Consider the following 19,695-nt stretch of genomic DNA (forward strand, 5'->3'; position numbering starts at 1 on the left):
TTTTACCCCAGCAGAGGCTACCAAGGTCCAAAAGTATGATAAAGCTACCAAATAACAATTATAGCAAGCGGATCAAGAAGATGGTGTCCAAACCAACATGTCAACAGATGAGACAAGATGGAAACCCGAAGGAAAAGGAAGAACTCACAGTTATCCTTAAGTAAAATCATGACATCTTCAAGTGGTCACCTTCTGACATGCCCAACATCGACCGTAAGATATCTTGTCACAAGCTGCACGTCGACCCCACTACCAAACCAGTGATCCAAAAGAGAAGACATTTTGCACCTGAGCGAGTAGTGATCATCGAAGCGGAGATTGACAAGCTACTGGAGGTTGAATTCATAAAAAAGGTAGCACATTCAACATGGCTTGCCAATATCATGCTAGTAAAAAAGGAAAAGAATGGCAAATAAAGGGTTTACGTAGACTAAATAGACCTCAACAAAGCATGCCCAAAGGATCCTTATCCACTTCCCCGAATCAATCTATTTTGAGCCTGACAAGGAGAAAACTGCATTTGTGATCGAGCGAGGCACCTACTGCTACAAAGTCATGCCCTTTGGCCTTAAAAACGTGGGAGCCACTTACCAAAGGTTAGTAAACATGATGTTCAAGAAGCAAATTGGAGTAACCATGGAAGTCTACGTCGACAACATCATGGTGAAGGGCAAACAGCAATTAGATTACATCGGCAACTTAGTGGAAACTTTAAACATCCTTAGAAAGTACAAGATGAAGCTCAATCCCACCAAATGCACATTTGGAGTATCTTCAGGCAAATTCTTAGGGTACCTACTAACCCAACGACAAATCGAAGCACATCCCAAACAAATCCGAGCAATCCTAAAGATGAAGTCTCCAACTACCTTAAAGAAGATCCAAGGATTTACTGGACGAGCAGCCGCCTCCAACCACTTTCTTTCATGGTCCACCAATCGATGCAAACCCTTTTTCAAGGCCATCAAGAAGGCACAATGAGACAAATGGGATGATGAGTGCGGAAAAGCTTTACAAGTCCTGAAGAAGTACCTCACATCATCTCTCTTACTATCCAAGCCAGAAGCAGCGGATGACTTATACATCTACTAGGCAGTTTCAGAAATAGCAGCGAGCTTTGCCCTCATACGAGAAGAGCTAGGGGCCTAATTATCGGTATTCTACACTTCTAAAGCTCTTTTCTATGCGGAAACTAGATACCCGAAGATCAAAAAATTAATTTTGATGATAGTTGTTGCGGCTCGGAAGCTCAGACCATATTTTCAAGCTCACACAGTCATCATTATAACTCAGTATCCTCTACGATCAATCCAACATGGTCCAGACGCTTCTCAACGAGTGATGAAATGGGCATTGGAACTTGGCCAATACATTTTAGTTTTTTGACCCCGCACATCGATGCTCAAACTGGCGATCACTCTAGGCTTCAAAGCATCCAACAATGAGGTAGAGTACGTGGCCCTACTAGTAGGCCTCCGAATGGTAAAAGATTTGGCGATGAAAAAGCTAGTAAGTCATTCCGATTCTTAGCTAATAACTAGCTCTAGTCAAACTTATACTTTCACTCAAGTTCCACGAGCAAACAACGCTCACACGGATGCGTTAGCCGGCTTAGGCTCTGCCCTTGACCACTACTGGGGGCAAATACATGATGATCATGGCAACCAATTACTTCACCAAATGGGTAAAAGCAGAGCCCATGGCAACCACGACTCAGACGGACATAGAGCGTTTCATATGGAGGAACATCATTTGCTGATTTAGTATCCATCAATCCATCATCACCAATAACGGCCCGCAATTCGTGGGCAAAGATTTGGCGAAGTTCTTCCAAAAGTATGGCATCAAGCAGCACATGTCCATACCAACGTATCCTTAAAGCAATGGGCAGGCCAAATTATCCAACAAGATGATTCTCGACTACCACAAGAAGTCCCTCTCCAACAAGAAGGGAAAATGGCAAAACAAATTCCCCGAATGTCTATGGGCATATCGCACCATCAAACGACGAGCCATCGGTGAAACTCTTTTCTCTTTGGCATTCAGTTTAGAAGCAATCATTCCTTCCAATGTCATCATGCCAAGCATCAGCACTCTACTGCCAAGCATCAAGCAGAATAGTAAGGAGATGGCCACAAGCCTAGATCTGGCAGAGGAGAAGCACGAGAAGACCATCACCCGCATCGCAACCTACCAGCAACAACTCCTCTCCAGCTATAATAAGAGGCCAAGATTTGGCAATTCTAACCCAAAGATCTAATCCTGAGAAAAGCCTTCATCACTGCCAGCAAAGAAGGCTCCAAAAAGATAGATCCCATCTAGGAAGATATGTACAAGATCAATAAAGTAGAAGGTAAGGGTAGTTACACCCTTACCACCATGAATGACAAAAAGATCGAAAAGCAATGGAACGCCTACAACCTGAGGAAGTACCATGTATGACATACCGCTACACCAAAGGCCGAAGACTCAAGCAGCTCAAAAGGCACTACCTCGTGAGCCAAGAATTATCTAGTTGTTATGCAGTCTCTACTTTATAGCTAAGTTTTTCGTTCGTTTCACTCGCTTTTCAATGAGGAATTCAAAAGTAATTTACAAATTAGCTTGACTACATGTTTACAACAACTGATCACTGCTACACTTCAAAAGAAGACAACGCCTTTCTTAAGGATTCATCGCAGGAATTGCACCCCCTAAGGGACCAACCATGTTCTCCAGTGCGAGAGGGTAAACTAATTTCCCGACACCTACATAGGTCTACTCTCTAAAGCGGGAGGATAAACTCTACACTCCGAATATCCAGACGTGGATGAGTCGGACCGCCTAGTATAACTAAATGCAGGATGGCTTACGCATGAATTCCTAGAAGTAGCCACAATGGTCTTTTTCAAGGCTTAACTAAATGAAGGATTTTGGGTTTCTTGGCCTAATCTGTGGGGAACCGGACCCTAGCGACGGAAGGGGCACATTACGCAGTACGCCCTATGGACGGTTGCCCTGGAACCTTAAAGCTACTACCGAGTGCACTAAGGTAGCGTACAGTTTTCAGAATACTGTCTATGGCTTACCCTTCGAGCGGTAAGCCATGTTAAACTTATACAACCACATGTTTCTATGAAAGGTCAAACAATTTAGTGCGCATATACGAAGCTTCGTCCATTGCCGACATGCTACGCAGTCGATGGGCTTCATTTCTGCCAAAGCGTAGAACGACCTACACCAAGTCTACAAATGTTGTGATACTTGCTACACAACCTACGAAATTGAAGAAAGCCAAGGTTAACAGCCAAATGGTCACGTTGACTCGTCTGCCTTTGTAAGTAAGGCTTCTGACTGCTAACCCTATGGCTAACAACTTTGCAAAGTTCTACACCAACACCTATGGCTACATAGGCTACACGGGCCTGTCTACTTATAGAAATCAGCCTGACTCTAAGTAAGTGAAGCCTCGAATAGAGCCTTCTCACCCTTCAACTACTCAATCTCTTCGAGCAGACCAGCACATATGCCCCGCAGCTCCTCCACTTCCTTCTTCAGATTGTCGTTGATCTTCAAAGCACCTTGGAGCTCCAACACTTGAGGCTCAAGCTTGTTAATGACCTTCTTGAAGTGAATCACTTGGTTATAAGCAGTGATCAGTTATTCATCCTTTTCGTAAGTAGCAAAGCGGAGCTTAGAGATGGCACACTCAAGGTCTTGAATCTGAGGTATGTAACACCCGATCTCATTCTCTGCACTTTCATACTTAACTTAGATTGCGTCAATCCTAGTCTTCAAATCCATGATCTCCTGGTGAGCGGTCTCAAGTTACAGAGAAGTGGCAGCAGAGATATTAAACCCCTTCAAAGCGGCAAGCTCGAATTCTAACCTCTTGACTTTCTCAACTGAAAAGTAAGTTTCGGAAGCCATGGTCATTGCCACCTCCTTGGCAGCCTTGGTGTCTTCTTGATCAAGACGCATAGACTCGGCTATTAGAATCATTTTTTTCTACATCATAGCCACCAGAGCAGTCCTTCAATACTTGGTCGTATAGTTCGCAAAAGAACTTGGGCCAACAACCTCTTTGACGTCATCAATAAACTTGGTACACACATCCATGTCCTCAAGTAGGTTTGGTCTCAAGAGCGCATAAATTTCAGCAGCTTCCCCAAAAATAGACTTGGTGGATTTCTCACAACTGCTCGCACGAGTAGTCTCTTTCTTCTCAGTAGAGGAATTTATCATAGCAGCAAGGGGAAGGGTTTTGGCGCCATTTTGGCAACAAAGTCCACCTTATTGTTCTTCATAGTAACAAGTCTTTCTAAATGTGAACCAGACTTAGCCCCTGACGGACATTTGGGCATAAATTTCGGCACTGGGGGCATGGCGAAGTTTCTAGATGAGCAATCATATCAGTAATCGAACCAGCCACTTTGGAATAGCAGACGTCACTGGCACAGATCTAACAGCCTCCTCTTTCTCCCCCTTGGAGGAAGTCAAGTCAATCACGAGCTTGAGGGCGACTAGCAAACCTTCGCTAACAGCGGAGAAAACCTTTGACTTTTTCTCAACCAACATCTCCTGAGCAGGCGAAGAAGATCTCTTCTTTCCACCTTCAAGCGCAGTAGGCTTAACTATGGTAATCGGACGAGCCAACGCCTCAGCCTTGATTCGCTTTATCTCCTCTCTTGGGGGCAGCCCTGCTTTTTCCCCGTAAAGAGGACTAAGTAGCCAACGCCACTCATGGTACTAGGGATGGATACCTAAGGTAATATGCACTTTCTTCATATCTGGATAAGTCTTAAGAGTCGAGCCGAATTCCAAATCTATAAGAACAGTGGCAAATAATCAGTAAATCATATAGTAACTTAGCACAAGTACAAAGCAACCGAGAGATTAAGCAGTCTACCTACCGGAGATGAAAACCGTCAAAATGTGCATCTCGGGGGAGGAATTAGACTCCCACTCTCCACTTATCTCCAAAGTCTCTCTAGCCCAGTCATGATCTCCCTTGCTCGAATGATCAAAGAGCCTATGGCAAGATCTCAGCTGCCCAACTCCCTCGGTGTGGCCTATGTCAAAGAAGTACCGGAATTCATTGACGGTCAAATCTATGTCGAAAAATTGGCTTAGATTAAAAAACCCCACCTCGATGTGGCACACTTCATGGAGCAGAGCACCTTTCGGAAAAACACGACATGGGAAAAGTAAATCCCAGCACGAAGTAATAAGGATGGACCTTGATGGTTCTCCGAGCCCCATTACATGGCTCATGGCTACTGCCCTTATTGACACGCTTCACACGCACCCTCAACAAAATGGCATGCCTATATGCCTCTATGAAGTCCCTAAACGAGTCATCGGACCTAATCTTAAAGTGAGCAGCCTTGAAGTAGTCCTCCTTACTCAAAGACCCGCATTGACGATACAACGGTGGAACAACATCATCGTTTTTGTGGCTTGAAAAAGACATGCTCGAAAAAATTCTACAAAGGCGTAAGGAAAATTAATTAGACCCACCCATGAAAAAAAAAGGAAAAGGCAGTTGACGCAAGCAAGCCAAGCCCGAAGGCCAAAGGCTTTTCTTTCTTTCTCTCTCAAGTGCACGGGCCCAAGCCCAACAGCACAAAAAAAAAAAGGAAAACTCACTGCCCAAGCCATAAGAGCCCAGTAACCACGCCTGGCCCCATAGCCTAGCCTGAAACCCTCTCGGCCAGTAGGCCTCACGACCCAAACCAAATGGAAAAGGGCCGATGCCCCACACCCTCTCTCTCCCTCCATTTCTCGCATGGGCCGAGGCCTATATCCAACTCACTAGCCTGGCCCAATCCAAGCCCAGCTCAACACCCATGCGCTCCTATCAGCTCGGCACGAGCCGAGCCACCCCTGGCCCAACCAGCCACCGCCGCACTTAACAACCCCACGGCAAGCCATGTCGTGGCCTTCTTTAACCAACTTTCACACATCCTCGACCCCCAACGAACCAAATTTCTAGCCCTGAGGCTCCCAAAAATTCCTAAGACAAGGAAAAATTAATTTTTTTTCTTACCTTGGTGCGGCGTGAAGACAAAGAAAACAACGAAAGACGGTCATTTGCACGGGCAAATGTAGAAGAGTGCTAGGGAAGGGGGAACAAATATCCTCTTGCTTTCTCTCTCTTGTATGGTAGAATAAATTGCTCTCTAAAGTTGATTTAATAATCTACTTAAGGTAGACTTAAATAGTCTTTAGAAGTAATTTATTTTCTTTGCCTAGAAGGATCAAATTTCCAATTAAAGAGGGAATCTACATCAAAACAACAAAAGACGATCCTTTGCACGGGCAAGTGTAGAAGTTTGCTAGGGGAGGAGGCACAAATATCCCATTGCTTTCTCTTTCTTGTAGGGTAGAATAAATTGCTCTCTAAAGTTGATTTAATAAACTACTTAAGGTAGACTTAAATAGACTTTAGAAGTAATTTATTTTCCTTTCCTAGAAGGATCTAATTTCCAATTAAAGAGAGAATCTACATCAAAACAGCAAACAATCATATGTTTCCTAAAGCAAGAAGATCTCTACATCTGCTACTCTTTCCTGCGAATAGCCCAATAGGTGTGGGGGTATTTGTGGAGCCAAAAATAATCAAGGAAAATATGGAGGCGACATGTGGATTTTTGGGTAAAAATGACAAAATTACCCTCGAGGCACACCGGAACTCTCACGCGTAAGCAGTGGACAATAACAGCTCAATCAAGGTCAAAGATGATCAAAATATGTATTTATTGAAAACTCATTTCATCAATCCTCATCAAATCCTCCCACTAGGTAACCCCCAATTATTCTTTCAAATTAGGATTGATTACCAAAATTAATTAATTAATTTCCTAATTAATTGATTAATTTTCTAATTGATTGCAAGATATTATTTTGACATAATACATAATATCTTGCAATTAGAGCAAAAAAACCACCATAAGTGGCCAGACCCCTTTTCTCCAAATAGGGTCGGCCACACCCCTATAAGTAGCCCTCATTTCTTCAAAAAACCTAAGTCCGATTCTCTTCTAAAATTCTCCAAATTTCTCTAAACATTTTCTCTCTCAAATTCTAACTTTGGCATCGAAGGTTCTTCTGCTAAAGCCCTCATTCATCGTGAGCGCGTGAGGTTTTTGGCCTTGACCTAAGCTATTAATTGTTTTGCGGGTGCATTTTTGTCGAAGAAGAAGAATGCGGAAATTTGCATTCACAATAATACTAAGTGGCGAAATTTTCAGTTACGTTGTTTAGCATGGCTTTACTCAGGGTTTCCATTTCTTATTGTTTTTAGCTTTCTTCCTAAACACTCTTTGTATGTTTCATGTATTTACTTTCATCACGTTGAAGAAGTAAAATATATCAGAAATTCTCAGTTACTTTGTTCAGCATGATGACTAGTATACGCAATTGTTCCATGATAATCTATTTATTATATTTTTAAACTACATATTAATAGGATTCTTATTGTCAACCCAAACCTCTTAAAATTAACATTGTAACCCTCTAATCAAAACTGAACATAAATAAAAAAACATGAGCAGTAATGTAATTTATACAACCAAATTTTGTTGTCTCTATATGTGATTCTAACATATCTCTAATTAAAAAATTAAAAATTAAGTCTCTCTCCCCACTTTGAACGTTCACGCTCACTCTCTTTCCCTCTCTTTCTACTTTAAAAAAAAAAGATAAAAAATGTTCACACACAAAGTGTGGGCATATGCTAGTTATATTTTTGTCAACTGTAACCCACTCATCCAAACTAATCATGGCTCAACCCTTTTTCAATTATGTTCTCTAACATGTTACATTATTGATGATCAATATCACATGGTGTTTATATATTTAGAACAACAATAATCCACACATGATAAATAATACCATACTATTATGTTACAAGAATGGTAACAAGACAATCAATCTCACTTTCCTTCTAATTTAGTTTCTGTTTAATTTTCCAATTGGTCCCCACACTCCTGGTACACTCAAACACACGCACGACACACACACACACATATATGCAATAATAACAACATTAATATATATACTCACGTTATAAGTTATAGCCTTCACCTCTTTGTTTTATTTTATTTTTTTCACCAAAATTTAATGGTAAAAGTGACGAGGTATGTAAATATAGATTGGGATAGATGATCTGTTGGTCTGAGAAATAGCAGTGCTTCGTACATCCGACGCAAAGGGAAGGATCTTTGGCCCGGATTTAAGCAACTAGAGGACAATGGCGCTTTGTTTCCTTTCGGAAATTGCAGTTTTTCATCCATTCAAATCAAACCTAAATTATACAAAGGCCCGTGCCAGAGTCAGTGCTTTGGAGTTTGGACCACTTCACACATAACACCGACGAAGAAATCTACGGCAGACAATAATTTTGTACTATTCATTCCATATAAAGCAAATAAAAATATGTAGTTAAATGACTTCTTTAACCTCAAATTTTAGGGTTAGTCTAAGGCGATGACCATCCAAGATTCGAATCTTGGGTCGTCCAATGTAAAAAGTTCAAGGTTTTTTTTTTAATATAGAAATCATGGACAATTCTTTAGTAAGACATTTCATCGTGTGCACTTGTTGTCATTTGTCTAGCCATATATATATATATATTTATCTTATACATAAAGCTAATGGAAAAGATGAATAGTGATTTTGGTGCCATCAAGCTTTGATACAAAAATTTGGACAAAAATGCCCCTAAGACGAAAAACTTCAAAGACATCCCAAAACAATGCATCAAATAAGGTAGGGGCATTTTCATTATTTTAATAGTATTTTGTTAATAATTAATTTTTTTTTTGTGTTTTTTTTTAATTAGTACCTCACAATAGGCTAACAATAATGTGATTCAATCAATTGTTTATTAAATATTATTTTTTCTATTTTTAAACACGTTCAAAACATCTTAAGAGGCGTGTAATGCCTTATAAAAAATGTCTTTCGTACATGAATAATAATATGATTAAATTAGTTGTCAAATTATTTTTTTTTTTTAACAAACAATATTATCTAGGGTGTAAGTTTAGCCTCACAATGGGTTATCAATAATGTGATTCAATCAATTGTTTATTAAATATTATTTTCTCTATTCTTAATGTAAATTCTATAGAGACCGATTTTATTATGTGAATTCAACTGTTTTAATTGGTTTATGAGGGTTTTTTCTAGCTTGATCTAAGACTATTCATTTACTTCAAATATTTGACTTTCCCTTTATCAATTTATGCATATAAATACATTTAAAATGTGTAAGTCACGCGTAGCATGCCGTTATTCAAAAAATATATTTGTCATTTTAATTAGTTTTTGTGCTGCTTTTTTTTTAAACTAGTACCTCACAATAGGCTAGCAATAATGTGATTCAACTTCTCTATTTTAAAACACGTTCAAAACATCTTAAGAGAAGTGTAATGCTGGTTATAAAAAAGATCTTTTGCACGCGGATAATAATGTATTAAATTAGTTGTCAAATGATTTTTTTTTTAACAAATGATATTATCTACACTAAGGGGAAGGGGTGCTTAGCCTCACAATGGGCTAACAATAATATGATTCAATCAGTTGTTTATTAAATATTATTTTCTCTATTTTTAAACACGTTCAAAACATTTTAAGAGGCGTGTAATGTCGGTTATAAAAAAGGTCTTTCGCACGTGGATAATAATGTGATTAAATTAGTTGTCAAATGATTGTGTTTTTTAACAAACGATATAATTTACACTAAGGGGGAAGGGGTGGGTTTAGCCTCACAATGGGCTAGCAATAATGTGATTCAATTAATTGTTTATTAAATATTATTTTCTCTATTCTTAACGTAAATTCTATAGAGACCGATTTTATTATGTGAATTTAGCTTCTTTAATTGGTTTATGAGGGGTTTCTTCTAGCATGATCTAAGATTATTCATTTACTTCAAATATTTAACTTTCCTTTTGTCAATTTACGCATATAAATACATTTAAAACGTGTAAGTCATGCGTAGCACACCGTGATTCAAAAAATGCCTTCTACACACGCGTGAGCACGTGCATGAAGCCTAGTAGGCTTATATGTTTAGTTTTGGTGTCTTCTAGTGTGTGTGTGTGTGTGTGTGATGATTGCTGTGAAGAGCCATTGCCTAGGTTGTCAATACTCCATGTCTCATTTTGTCGATGCAATCTATATACCAAGTGTTGCTGAGATTTGCTAGTTACAGGCATTACATCAAGGACTTGGTGGGCCACAAAAGAGTTTCGTACCAATATTCACAGGGTGCCACAGAGGACCTTCATAGATGTGTTTCTCAATCTCTAGTGAATCTTATTACTAGTGTTAACATCATGTTGTAAGACTGTTAACCGTAAGGATATAAAGAGTCTTATTACTAATGTTCACTTATACTATTAGTAAAACGAATAATACCAATATATAAATAATATTAAATAAAAGGCAACCGTGAAATGTTCTCAAATCTGATGTTCTTTTAAAATTCTTAATTAACGCACAAAAGAACAATGAAGAAAAGTGGCAATAAAATGGTACGCACGATCCGTCGCTTCACAGGCCTTGTTTACCCGCTCTCCCATGCAAGGGGCAGATTCTTTTGCTCTTTGCTTGATCAGATGCCTAATGACAATGTTTAATCCATGATTAAGGATTATTTACGGATAGATTCTTGCAACTCTTTAAGTCTAGACAATAGCACACCTAATTTGGAACATCCAAGTTAGACTTGGCAATTTCTTACACGACACGTAAATGATACGAAAATAACAGAGTTATGGTTGACACGATAACTAATCAGGTCGTTATCGGGTCACACAATAAGAACCCGTTAATAACAGGTCCTTAACAGGTTTATACACGCAGGTAACCCGTTTCAACACGTTAAGAAAAAAGTTATTTTGATGACTTTAATTTTTTTTAACTACTTAAAAAACATTCTATCAAATGCAATAGCCATAGTGTATATGCATATATTGTATATTAAAATATGTATTTCGTATTATTATTCTATATAAATTTTTGTGACATACCCGATATCTTAACAAATCATGTCGTGTAACACCCATTAAAGTAAACGGGTAATATGACCCGATTCCAAATCGATCCGTTAATATTATCAAGTAATATGACCCAACCCATTACCCGTTAAGGAAAATATATTTTAAATCAATAAATAATGAAAATGAAAAATATAATACTAAATTTGTATATGTATATATATATCACATTGTCACATAAATATTACTTCAAAACATAAAAACAACATTTGTCTTTTAAGTATTACATGCTCCAAAATAAGAGTCTAATGAAAAATCATTGGTACATTACTACAAAATACCAAAGTTCAAAGATATGCAAAATGAAATGAGTTGTGTTTCAAGGTTGAGAAAACCTTGCACGTCTTTTTATAGTAAAACCCTTTAATTTTCATCAATCACGAAGGAAAATGATATTGGTTTATTTGGAACTCGCTTAAAAAGACTATTCATGAGGGTTTCTATGGTTCTAAAAATTCAAACAACGATGTACCCATCCTCAAAGCGTGCAAGATGCGATCACGAGCGCTTGCATATTTTTTCACATTTTTTGCACTTGTAAGTTAATTATTATATTTTTTTAATGTGTTTGATATTTTTAAATTACTTGATATTTTTATTTTTAATGTGTTTTAATTTTTTAATCTCACTCCTTGCCTATGGAATACTAAAAAAAAAAATAAACTAAATTTTTTTGGCATGAAAACAGAAAACACGAATCCAAGTAACACCCAAATTTCAAAAATCATGCCAAAGTAGATGAATAAATGACAAATTATTACAAAGTATTTACAATTTAGGCCATATTTTCCCTAAACATGTTAATAAATGTAATTATTCACCATATTTATGATCATTGATCAATAAGCAAAGGTGCCATACTAAAATAATCTTCCACGTATTACAAATAAATACTAATTAATACATTTTATATACTAATCTACCTACATATAAGTTAATTTACCTATATTTTGTAGGTTCACTAATTTACCAATTGAATAAAATAACATTCCTATATTTTGTAGGTAAATTATTTTGCCTGTATCATTACATTTATTGGGAACATTTTATTATTATTATCATTAGTGTATTTATGTGCAAATAATGTATCTATATTTTTAGGTAAATAATCTAGTTTTGAATCAAATAACATTTGTTTATTCTATAGGTAAAATTGGCACGTATTGTTACACATAGTAGGCACATTGTTACTATATATACACATGGTAAATAATTTATCTATATTTATATATAAAATAAAACATAGATAAATTAATTTTGACAACATATAGTAGACAACATACAGTGGGCACATAGTTAATTATTGTATATCTACATGCAAGACTGAACAAAAAAAAAGTGCCTAATTTTGTGAGAAAAAAATATACTATGGTGGGTTCAGCTAAAGAAAAATAGACTACGGTGGGTTCAGCTAAAAGAAAATTGAGCTTTGAGGGGTATAATGCCATCCCCAAAGCGAAAGTACAACACTCCATGTTGGCTTCGAAAGATAAGTACGTACAATATGTTACAGCTACGACTGGCCATATATACAAAGTACCTTTTATATGTACACACATACGTCCATTTCGATGGGTTGAACGATATCCCGCTCCTAAACTTTCTCATTAGTACCACATGTAATATGATGAAGACTTGGAAAAAAATGTGCAGATCGATATGGAGAGAGGAGAATATATTTGTATGAGCCTTTAAAAAATCTTTGGTGTGACGCGCAGGATGATGGAAGCAGCCCTTGTATTTTATTCGCATCTACCTAACTTACAATATCTGAATGTGGTGGACGATTAACATATTACAATGTACCATTTTTAAGAATAAAAAATAAAAAATAGAAAAGGTTTCTTCGTATTGTCGCATGTTCTAGGTCTACCCACCCATCCAACTTGGCCCTTTTTTTTTTTTTTTATTTGCAAAACAACTAGGGTTTAATGTGAATCCCAAGTGGAACCCTAACTCGTATACCCATTTGCATTTGGTCACTAACTTTTTGTGTTTGTTTCTTTTTAAATATATTATGTTTTTCTTTCCTTTCTTTATTCACGCTCTAGGTCTAACCCACTCATTAAGCTTGATTTTATTCCGTTATGTTTCTTTAATTATGACACTCAATACCAACACATATTTACCATTAAATTTGAGTAGTTTCAAATTCAATGGTGTTGGCAACTTCTAAAGAAAAACCACATTTTGTTTTTCAAAGCCAACAACGATTAAATTTAGAGAAACTATAAACACGGACAATTTTTCTTCTCTAACAATCATTCTTTATTTATTTATAGCCATCAGATTGAATAAACGTTTAACCTAAAAACTACAAAACCTACATGGCACGCATGCCGAGTAACTATTAAGCTAACTACATACATCTTGTGAATGTGGGTTTGCTAAATCGTAATCGAGCTCGATCAAGTGAGTAGAATAGATGTGGTGGTGTTGTCGAATGCGCTATTGACTTCTGGACTTGAACGATTATGGATGGGGAAGGAACATGTCTAGGGCTTGGGTTTTAGAACATGAAGAAAAAGTTGCCTAGTTCACTACGAAATTCAGGATCTTATGTACCAAGTTCAGCCGCTTCAACATTATTCGTGAGAATATAAGTGTGTCGAATCAGTATCAGGCTATAAGGGCACATGTACTCAAATGAGATGAACGTTTGAATGGTGAACGTAGTTCAGCCGTCTGAATGTCGAAATGCAAACTTCACCTAAGAGTAACCAATCATAAAACACTTCACTTTGCTCGGAAGCCAATAAAGTGAACTCTTTGGGCGAAAGAATTAAGAACTCTTCACCTACCGAGACTTGGATAGATAATCAACCAACCGAGAAGCAATGTCGTTTACTTGTCCAAACTGAATGTGCTATATTTTGCTTGATTCTACGACGCCAGTGATGTTTACTTATCCAAACTGAAGGTGTCATGGATTGGCAACACAGTGTTGTTTACTTATCCAAATTGAATATGGGTTAACAGGGAGGGTTATGATAGTTAGTATTTTTTTTAGGGGTATGAGAAGGGTTTCGTATAGAGCATTTTGAGTTGTTTGTTGAGTAGAAGGGGGTTTTCCATTTTACATAACCTCTTCTAGGATTGGCGTTGTGATAAACAAGTCTGCCGAGATAGAGTCTTGATGGGACTATGTCACTCTGCATTACTCGAGTATTCAAATTTTTTTACCCTTTTAATCATTTCCTTAGTCGAAACTCACATTTATCTAGTCTCGACTTCTTGATTTAAATCAGGATTCTGAACCTAGCCCCTTTATGCGATTAATTCATTCTTATTTTGATTAAGAATGAATTCTGATCCTTAAAATAATTCGCCTCTACCCAGAGCCTATTCTAATCCTTGGCCATTTTAGTTCACTAAGAACTCGACCGAGCCACATTTGAACTTAATCCTTTCACACTCCTACTTTCATGAAGACTGTATCGAATCAATCCTTTCGTGGCCTGAAAATCCACTGGCCTGAGGGATCATTACTGGGCCAAGGAATGTGGCTTTCCAACTCGAGTTAACCTATTCTCGACTTAACCTATTATTCCAAACCCAAATAATAACACAAAAACAACAACGCACAAATTAACCATAAACCTTTTTTTATTGAGTAATGCTAGGGAGATAAATTAGGGGACCAAAGTTGATAAACCAAATAACATGGAAAATGATGATTGAATTATTATTAAGTGTTGATTAACGTTCTTACTTACTATTGATGACACATCATTTAATTTGTAAATTTAGTATATAAATTTAATCTATCTAATATTACTCTTTTCTATTTCTGATATGCATAAGACAAACAAAAACACCACACAAAATAACGTACAAGACTGTAAAAATGAAAGGTCCCTCTCGTCATAATAGCAGTGTCTGACTGCTTTTGGCGGAGAGAACTGATTCAAAGGACACCGATGAGAGCGCCTATTCATCACCATCGCCTTGATATTTGCAAGACATTTACAAAATACCCCTTTTTCGTATCCCTCATTTTCTTCTGTCTCCAGTCTCCACCCCTCTTTTAATACAAAATTTTAACCCTAGATTTTCCTCCCCTTTGTTTTTTCACCTAAATTATGTCACGCATTACCCTATTAGGTAACTCCAACCCCAACTTTTATGACCAAAATTAAATTTATTAAAAAAGATAGATGCTAGGCATTGAGATATTAATATACAAAATTAAATAAGAAAAGAAATCAATAATTGTTGTCAGAACTCAAAAAATCTAGTTGAATATCGACTTCGTTTTTTACCAACGGCCATACATACATTTTTTGTTGAATAATACTTAGTTATTTAAATATGAGTAGAAACTCTTACTTAAAATTTCTCAAAATTATTCATTGTCAATTTATAGAACTTCGTGTTTAAAATCAAAACCGTTCATATTATAAATCATCCTATAAAGATCGCATCTGCAAAAAATTAATTAAAATCAAAAGACCGTTTATTCATCAAACTATTTAAAAACAAACATACGGTATTGGTAAAAGCATCAAGAATCATTTATGTATTTGCTACAATAAATTAACTAAACGACCTTAATTTTAATTTATTTTTTGCAAAGATGATATTTACAGTATGATTTATAGTATGAACGATTATGATCATAAACACAAAACTCAGCGATTAAAACACTAAGAGTTTCGAGTAGGAGTTACTACTCATCTTTAAATAGTCAAGTATTGTTCTTTTTTTGTTTTGGTAAACACCAATGAGAGCATACATTTGATTTCATTTCTCCAAAAAATAGGAGAATTTCCTGTCCTTGTTACTAAAATTTGTCTATGTTTTGGAGCACTGAAAGAACTGGATTTTTGGTGCTTACAAAATAAACAGAATCAAGAGGACTTGATCGTAATAAATTAGAATCGGGGAGGTGGGGGATGATGGTGGTAATTAGGCAGAAAAATCTTGATTAAAAGGGGTCATGACCAAAGAGAGCTAAGCTAGCTTTAATTAGCGTCTGGTGAGAGAGTGGAACCCATTTTTCTGCAGCCAGCCGTTTTGTGTGTACGACGGTCTAATTTGTGGTGGGAATCCTGATGATGCTGCAGCAGTTGCAAATAAATCGGAGGTCGGAGTAGCGGATTGCCATTGTTGGTGGTGGTCGCTCATTGACAGTGAAAGATCACTGCCAATGCGGCCCCCTCCTTCACTGCTGCTCGGAAACTGAATCTACCAAAAATATAATTAACTTATAATATGCAATTAATCACCATCAACTTCACAATGTACTACAGGAAATTATGAGTAAAGATAAATATTAATTGTGCTCACATGATGATAATTTGGTGAGTTGAAATGTGGTGGGAAATTGTGAGGCATTTGAATGTCTTCGGCAGTAGGCCTCCTACTAGTGAACTGCCCATATTTATGCATTTCAGCTGGGACTTGAGATTGAAGGTTGGTTCGGAGTAGAGCTTCACTCTCCAAGTACCCGTCTCTTCTCTGAGGATCAATGTCGTCTCTAGATCGATCTCGTTGTATGTTAAGCTATTAAACGAAGGAAACATAAACTTCATAAATGATTAATAACGTGTGAAATGTTTTCTAACCAGCCTTATGTCGACCAAATTAATTATGTTCTATAATATGGCAACATAAGATACCTTAGGCCGAAATCCTTGACTCCTCCAATCAGCATCGAATTGCATCGAGACAGAATGCTGGTGTTCCAGTGCACCATTTTGGCTGTTATTATCATTCCCTAATGCTTGATTGTTTTTCTTTGAGTTTGAGCTTCCCAAACTCAAATCAAGGTCGTGATCCGCAGCATTAACACCTGATGATTCTACGCAAATACATATCGAAATGAATAATTATACTAATTAAATCAAGCTAGAACATATGATCAAATCATCATCAAACTACAATGCATCAATATTTTCCTATTTAGTTATATTTACCAGAGGGGTTGAGCTCGTTCTCGTAGATGCTGGGATCAAAGTTAGTGACAGCTTCTTTGCCATTACACTTGATTGCTGCTTTGTCATAAGCCCTACAAGAATTCAATCATATAATTACTAAAGACCACAAATATACCTATATTATATATACACACATATATATACACATATACACACCTTGCAGCATCAATCTCAGTGTCAAACAATCCCAAATAAACGTATCTGCCAAACAATTTAGCATAAAAAGTTATAAAAATTGTAGAAATTAATGAAGAAAAATAGTAAAATGAACAACAAAAACAGTGAGAAACTAGTGAGGAGGATGGAAGCTTTTTCTTGGGTTGAACACAGTTTAATTAATTAATAATAATAACAGAAGGAGCGAAGCTGCTGGAATTATTAATTTTGTGCTTACTTTTTGCCTAAAAATTGGCCCATCCTGGCCTCCCATCTGCCACACTTGTGCAAGGTGACCCCTCTATATTTGGAGCTCCCTCTCGGGAAGCCGGTGCTTTGTCGGCGAAGTACATGCACAAACTCCTCCTTTGTTAAATTGCTCATCTGCTTGCGTGTTCCATTCCATGCAAGAAAAAGACATTTAACATCATAATCATCCCAAGAAAATCATAATATGAATCTTAATTTCCCATGCTCAAAAAATTTTGTTTCGAGCTTTTCGTGTCCTCTGGATCTCAGTTCATATCTCCCGTTCAGTAATTTAGATGGATTCAACATTAAATATTGCTTGTATGATTATTAAGTATTGTGTGTATATATATATATATGTATGTATGTATATATTGCTAACACTGTTGAAGATAAGGTAAATAAAACTGTTGAAGATAAGTGCAAATCCATTCTCTCTTCTCGGGGCCCGTACACACCACACACATACTCGCTCATGAACTCACCTGCTTCAAGTCTTCTTCATAATCCTCTATGCTAAAATTTATGTCAGCCTCCACTCCCCGGAACTTGATCGCCGCCCGATCATACGCCCTGCATTTTAATTAATTCCCACAAAATTAATTAAGATTAACCGGATGTATCATATTATTAATAACAATATTTGAGAAGCAAAGAGCTCACCGAGCAGCTGCATGCGCTGTGTCAAATCCACCTATAAATCAAAGTTCGAAAAAAAAGAAATAACCCATCCCATCTCATCAGCATATATATCAGAAAATTAAACAAGAAAAAAAGAATGTGCGTGGACAACCAAAGGACAAAGGCACCATTTTTGTGTCGAAGAAATAAAAGTACCAAATAATTATACGAATTTCTTACCAAGATAAACTTGCTTCCCACAATCCCTGTATATCCGAAGTAGAAATCAAAAAGCCAAAAATAGAAAACGCAAAATTGTCTGATTGGCCAAATAATATGGAGAAATGTTCAAGTCGGTAATAAGAATGGAAGTACAACCAGTTTCAACTAATTAACTGACCAAATATGAGACTCCCAACGGCCAGTCCTCCGGTAAAACGTAACACCCCGGTACTGGGAGCTCCTGGAGCGGGGCCCACGCCGGCTCTTCTTCATGGGCTGGTGGGAGGCCTCCGCGGTGGGCGGCGGCTTCCCGGGACTGCCCGAATCAGACTGCCCGAAATTGACCCCGACCCAGTGGGCTCGGGGAAACGACGATGATGTAGAAGGAGGTGGTGGGATGCTGCCGCCGCCCGTTGCGGACCCCATTACGTCAAAATTAGAGGAGGAGTCTTGCTCCACCGGAAAGAACTGTCTGGTGACGGTCACGGGCGGATCGCTATCCATGGACTCCTCGTGGGTCACGGAGAACCCGAATATCTTTCCTCCTCCTCCCCCACCTCCTCCTTGCTTCTTAGCGAGCTTGGTTGGGCCGTCGTCCTGATCTTCTTCTTCGTCTGATCCGTCCTCCTCTATGACCACCGCCGACGAGCTTGAACTGGATACGGATCCGACCCGTTTGCCCTTTTCCTCGTCTCCGTCTGCCGATGTCTTCTGGGAGGAACAACCTTCGGATTCCTCGCCACGTGGCCGCTGATCAGGCGAGTCATTGAGATCCCACATTTTTTTTATCTCCCTGTCTCTCTCTTGTCTGTCAGCTGTTTGGTTAATGGTCGGTTTCATTTTTCACATTAAACCCAGAATTCAGCGTGGCAAAAAGCTTCAACTTGACCAAAGAAACATGTAAAAAAGTTAGAGAGAGAGGAGGTTAGTGATGTTGTTGTGTTTTGATGAAAGTCCAGAGAGAAAAAGATAGCTAGATAGCTATAGAGAGAGAGAGAGAGAGAGAGAGGTAGAGGTGATGCAAGATCTTGTGCTGGAATGGCGCCTAAACTGCCCAATACAGCAATAGACGAGGCCAGTTCTCAGCAAAGCTTTAGCTCAAGCATCCCACCACACCCTTAATGTTAATTGTTAATACCTCTCTCTCTCTCCCCCTCTTTCTCTCTCTAACAACTTTCCTTCCTTTCTTTTCAATGACATATAATTCTCTCTCTCCATCTTTCTTATTTTTGTTTCTTTTTATTTTATGCAAATCAATCATTTTTATAAAAAAATTGTAGTATGTATTTTTGGCATCTATATTAAATAAAGACCCAAGTTTCTTTCTTTTTTTTCCTTCTCATTTTTCTTTAGTTGAACCTGTTGGGTTTAGTACAACTTTACTGTTCACTCTTGTTAGAAAATATTAGTGTTTTAGTTTATTTGAATGTTTGGTTTTCTGGGCTTAGCCTGTTAGAATT

General features: G+C 37.7%; 1 protein-coding gene across 2 annotated transcripts; it reads right to left on the reverse strand.

Moving 5' to 3' along the window:
- Positions 1–15,686: 15,686 nt before the first annotated feature.
- On the reverse strand, positions 15,687–19,464 carry LOC103401398 (floral homeotic protein APETALA 2). Of its 2 annotated transcripts, none has more exons than XM_029093774.2 (10): positions 18,414–19,464; positions 18,254–18,279; positions 18,056–18,086; positions 17,878–17,965; positions 17,382–17,527; positions 17,144–17,188; positions 16,967–17,058; positions 16,670–16,851; positions 16,338–16,553; positions 15,687–16,229 (listed from the first exon to the last, which is right to left on the reverse strand). In XM_029093774.2, the coding sequence occupies exons 1-10, from the start codon at positions 19,073–19,075 to the stop codon at positions 16,017–16,019; spliced, it is 1,701 nt and encodes a 566-aa protein (XP_028949607.2). In that variant the 5' UTR covers positions 19,076–19,464; the 3' UTR covers positions 15,687–16,016. The 2 variants fall into 2 exon arrangements, with proteins under 2 accessions (XP_028949607.2, XP_028949606.2); XM_029093773.2 differs by having other exon boundaries at positions 15,687–16,235.
- Positions 19,465–19,695: the final 231 nt, after the last annotated feature.

This window comes from Malus domestica, chromosome 15 (assembly GCF_042453785.1).
Source record: "Malus domestica chromosome 15, GDT2T_hap1".
NCBI lineage: Eukaryota > Viridiplantae > Streptophyta > Magnoliopsida > Rosales > Rosaceae > Malus > Malus domestica.

Excerpts from the sequence above, each read along its gene's own strand:
- LOC103401398 (XM_029093773.2), bottom strand. The coding sequence starts at position 19,075 with ATGAAACCGACCATTAACCAAACAGCTGACAGACAAGAGAGAGACAGG. Across the intron at positions 17,059-17,143 it reads ACTGAGATTGATGCTGCAAG|GGCTTATGACAAAGCAGCAA; the intron begins GTGTGTATATGT and ends GAATTCTTGTAG. Across the intron at positions 16,852-16,966 it reads GAACGAGCTCAACCCCTCTG|AATCATCAGGTGTTAATGCT; the intron begins GTAAATATAACT and ends GTATTTGCGTAG.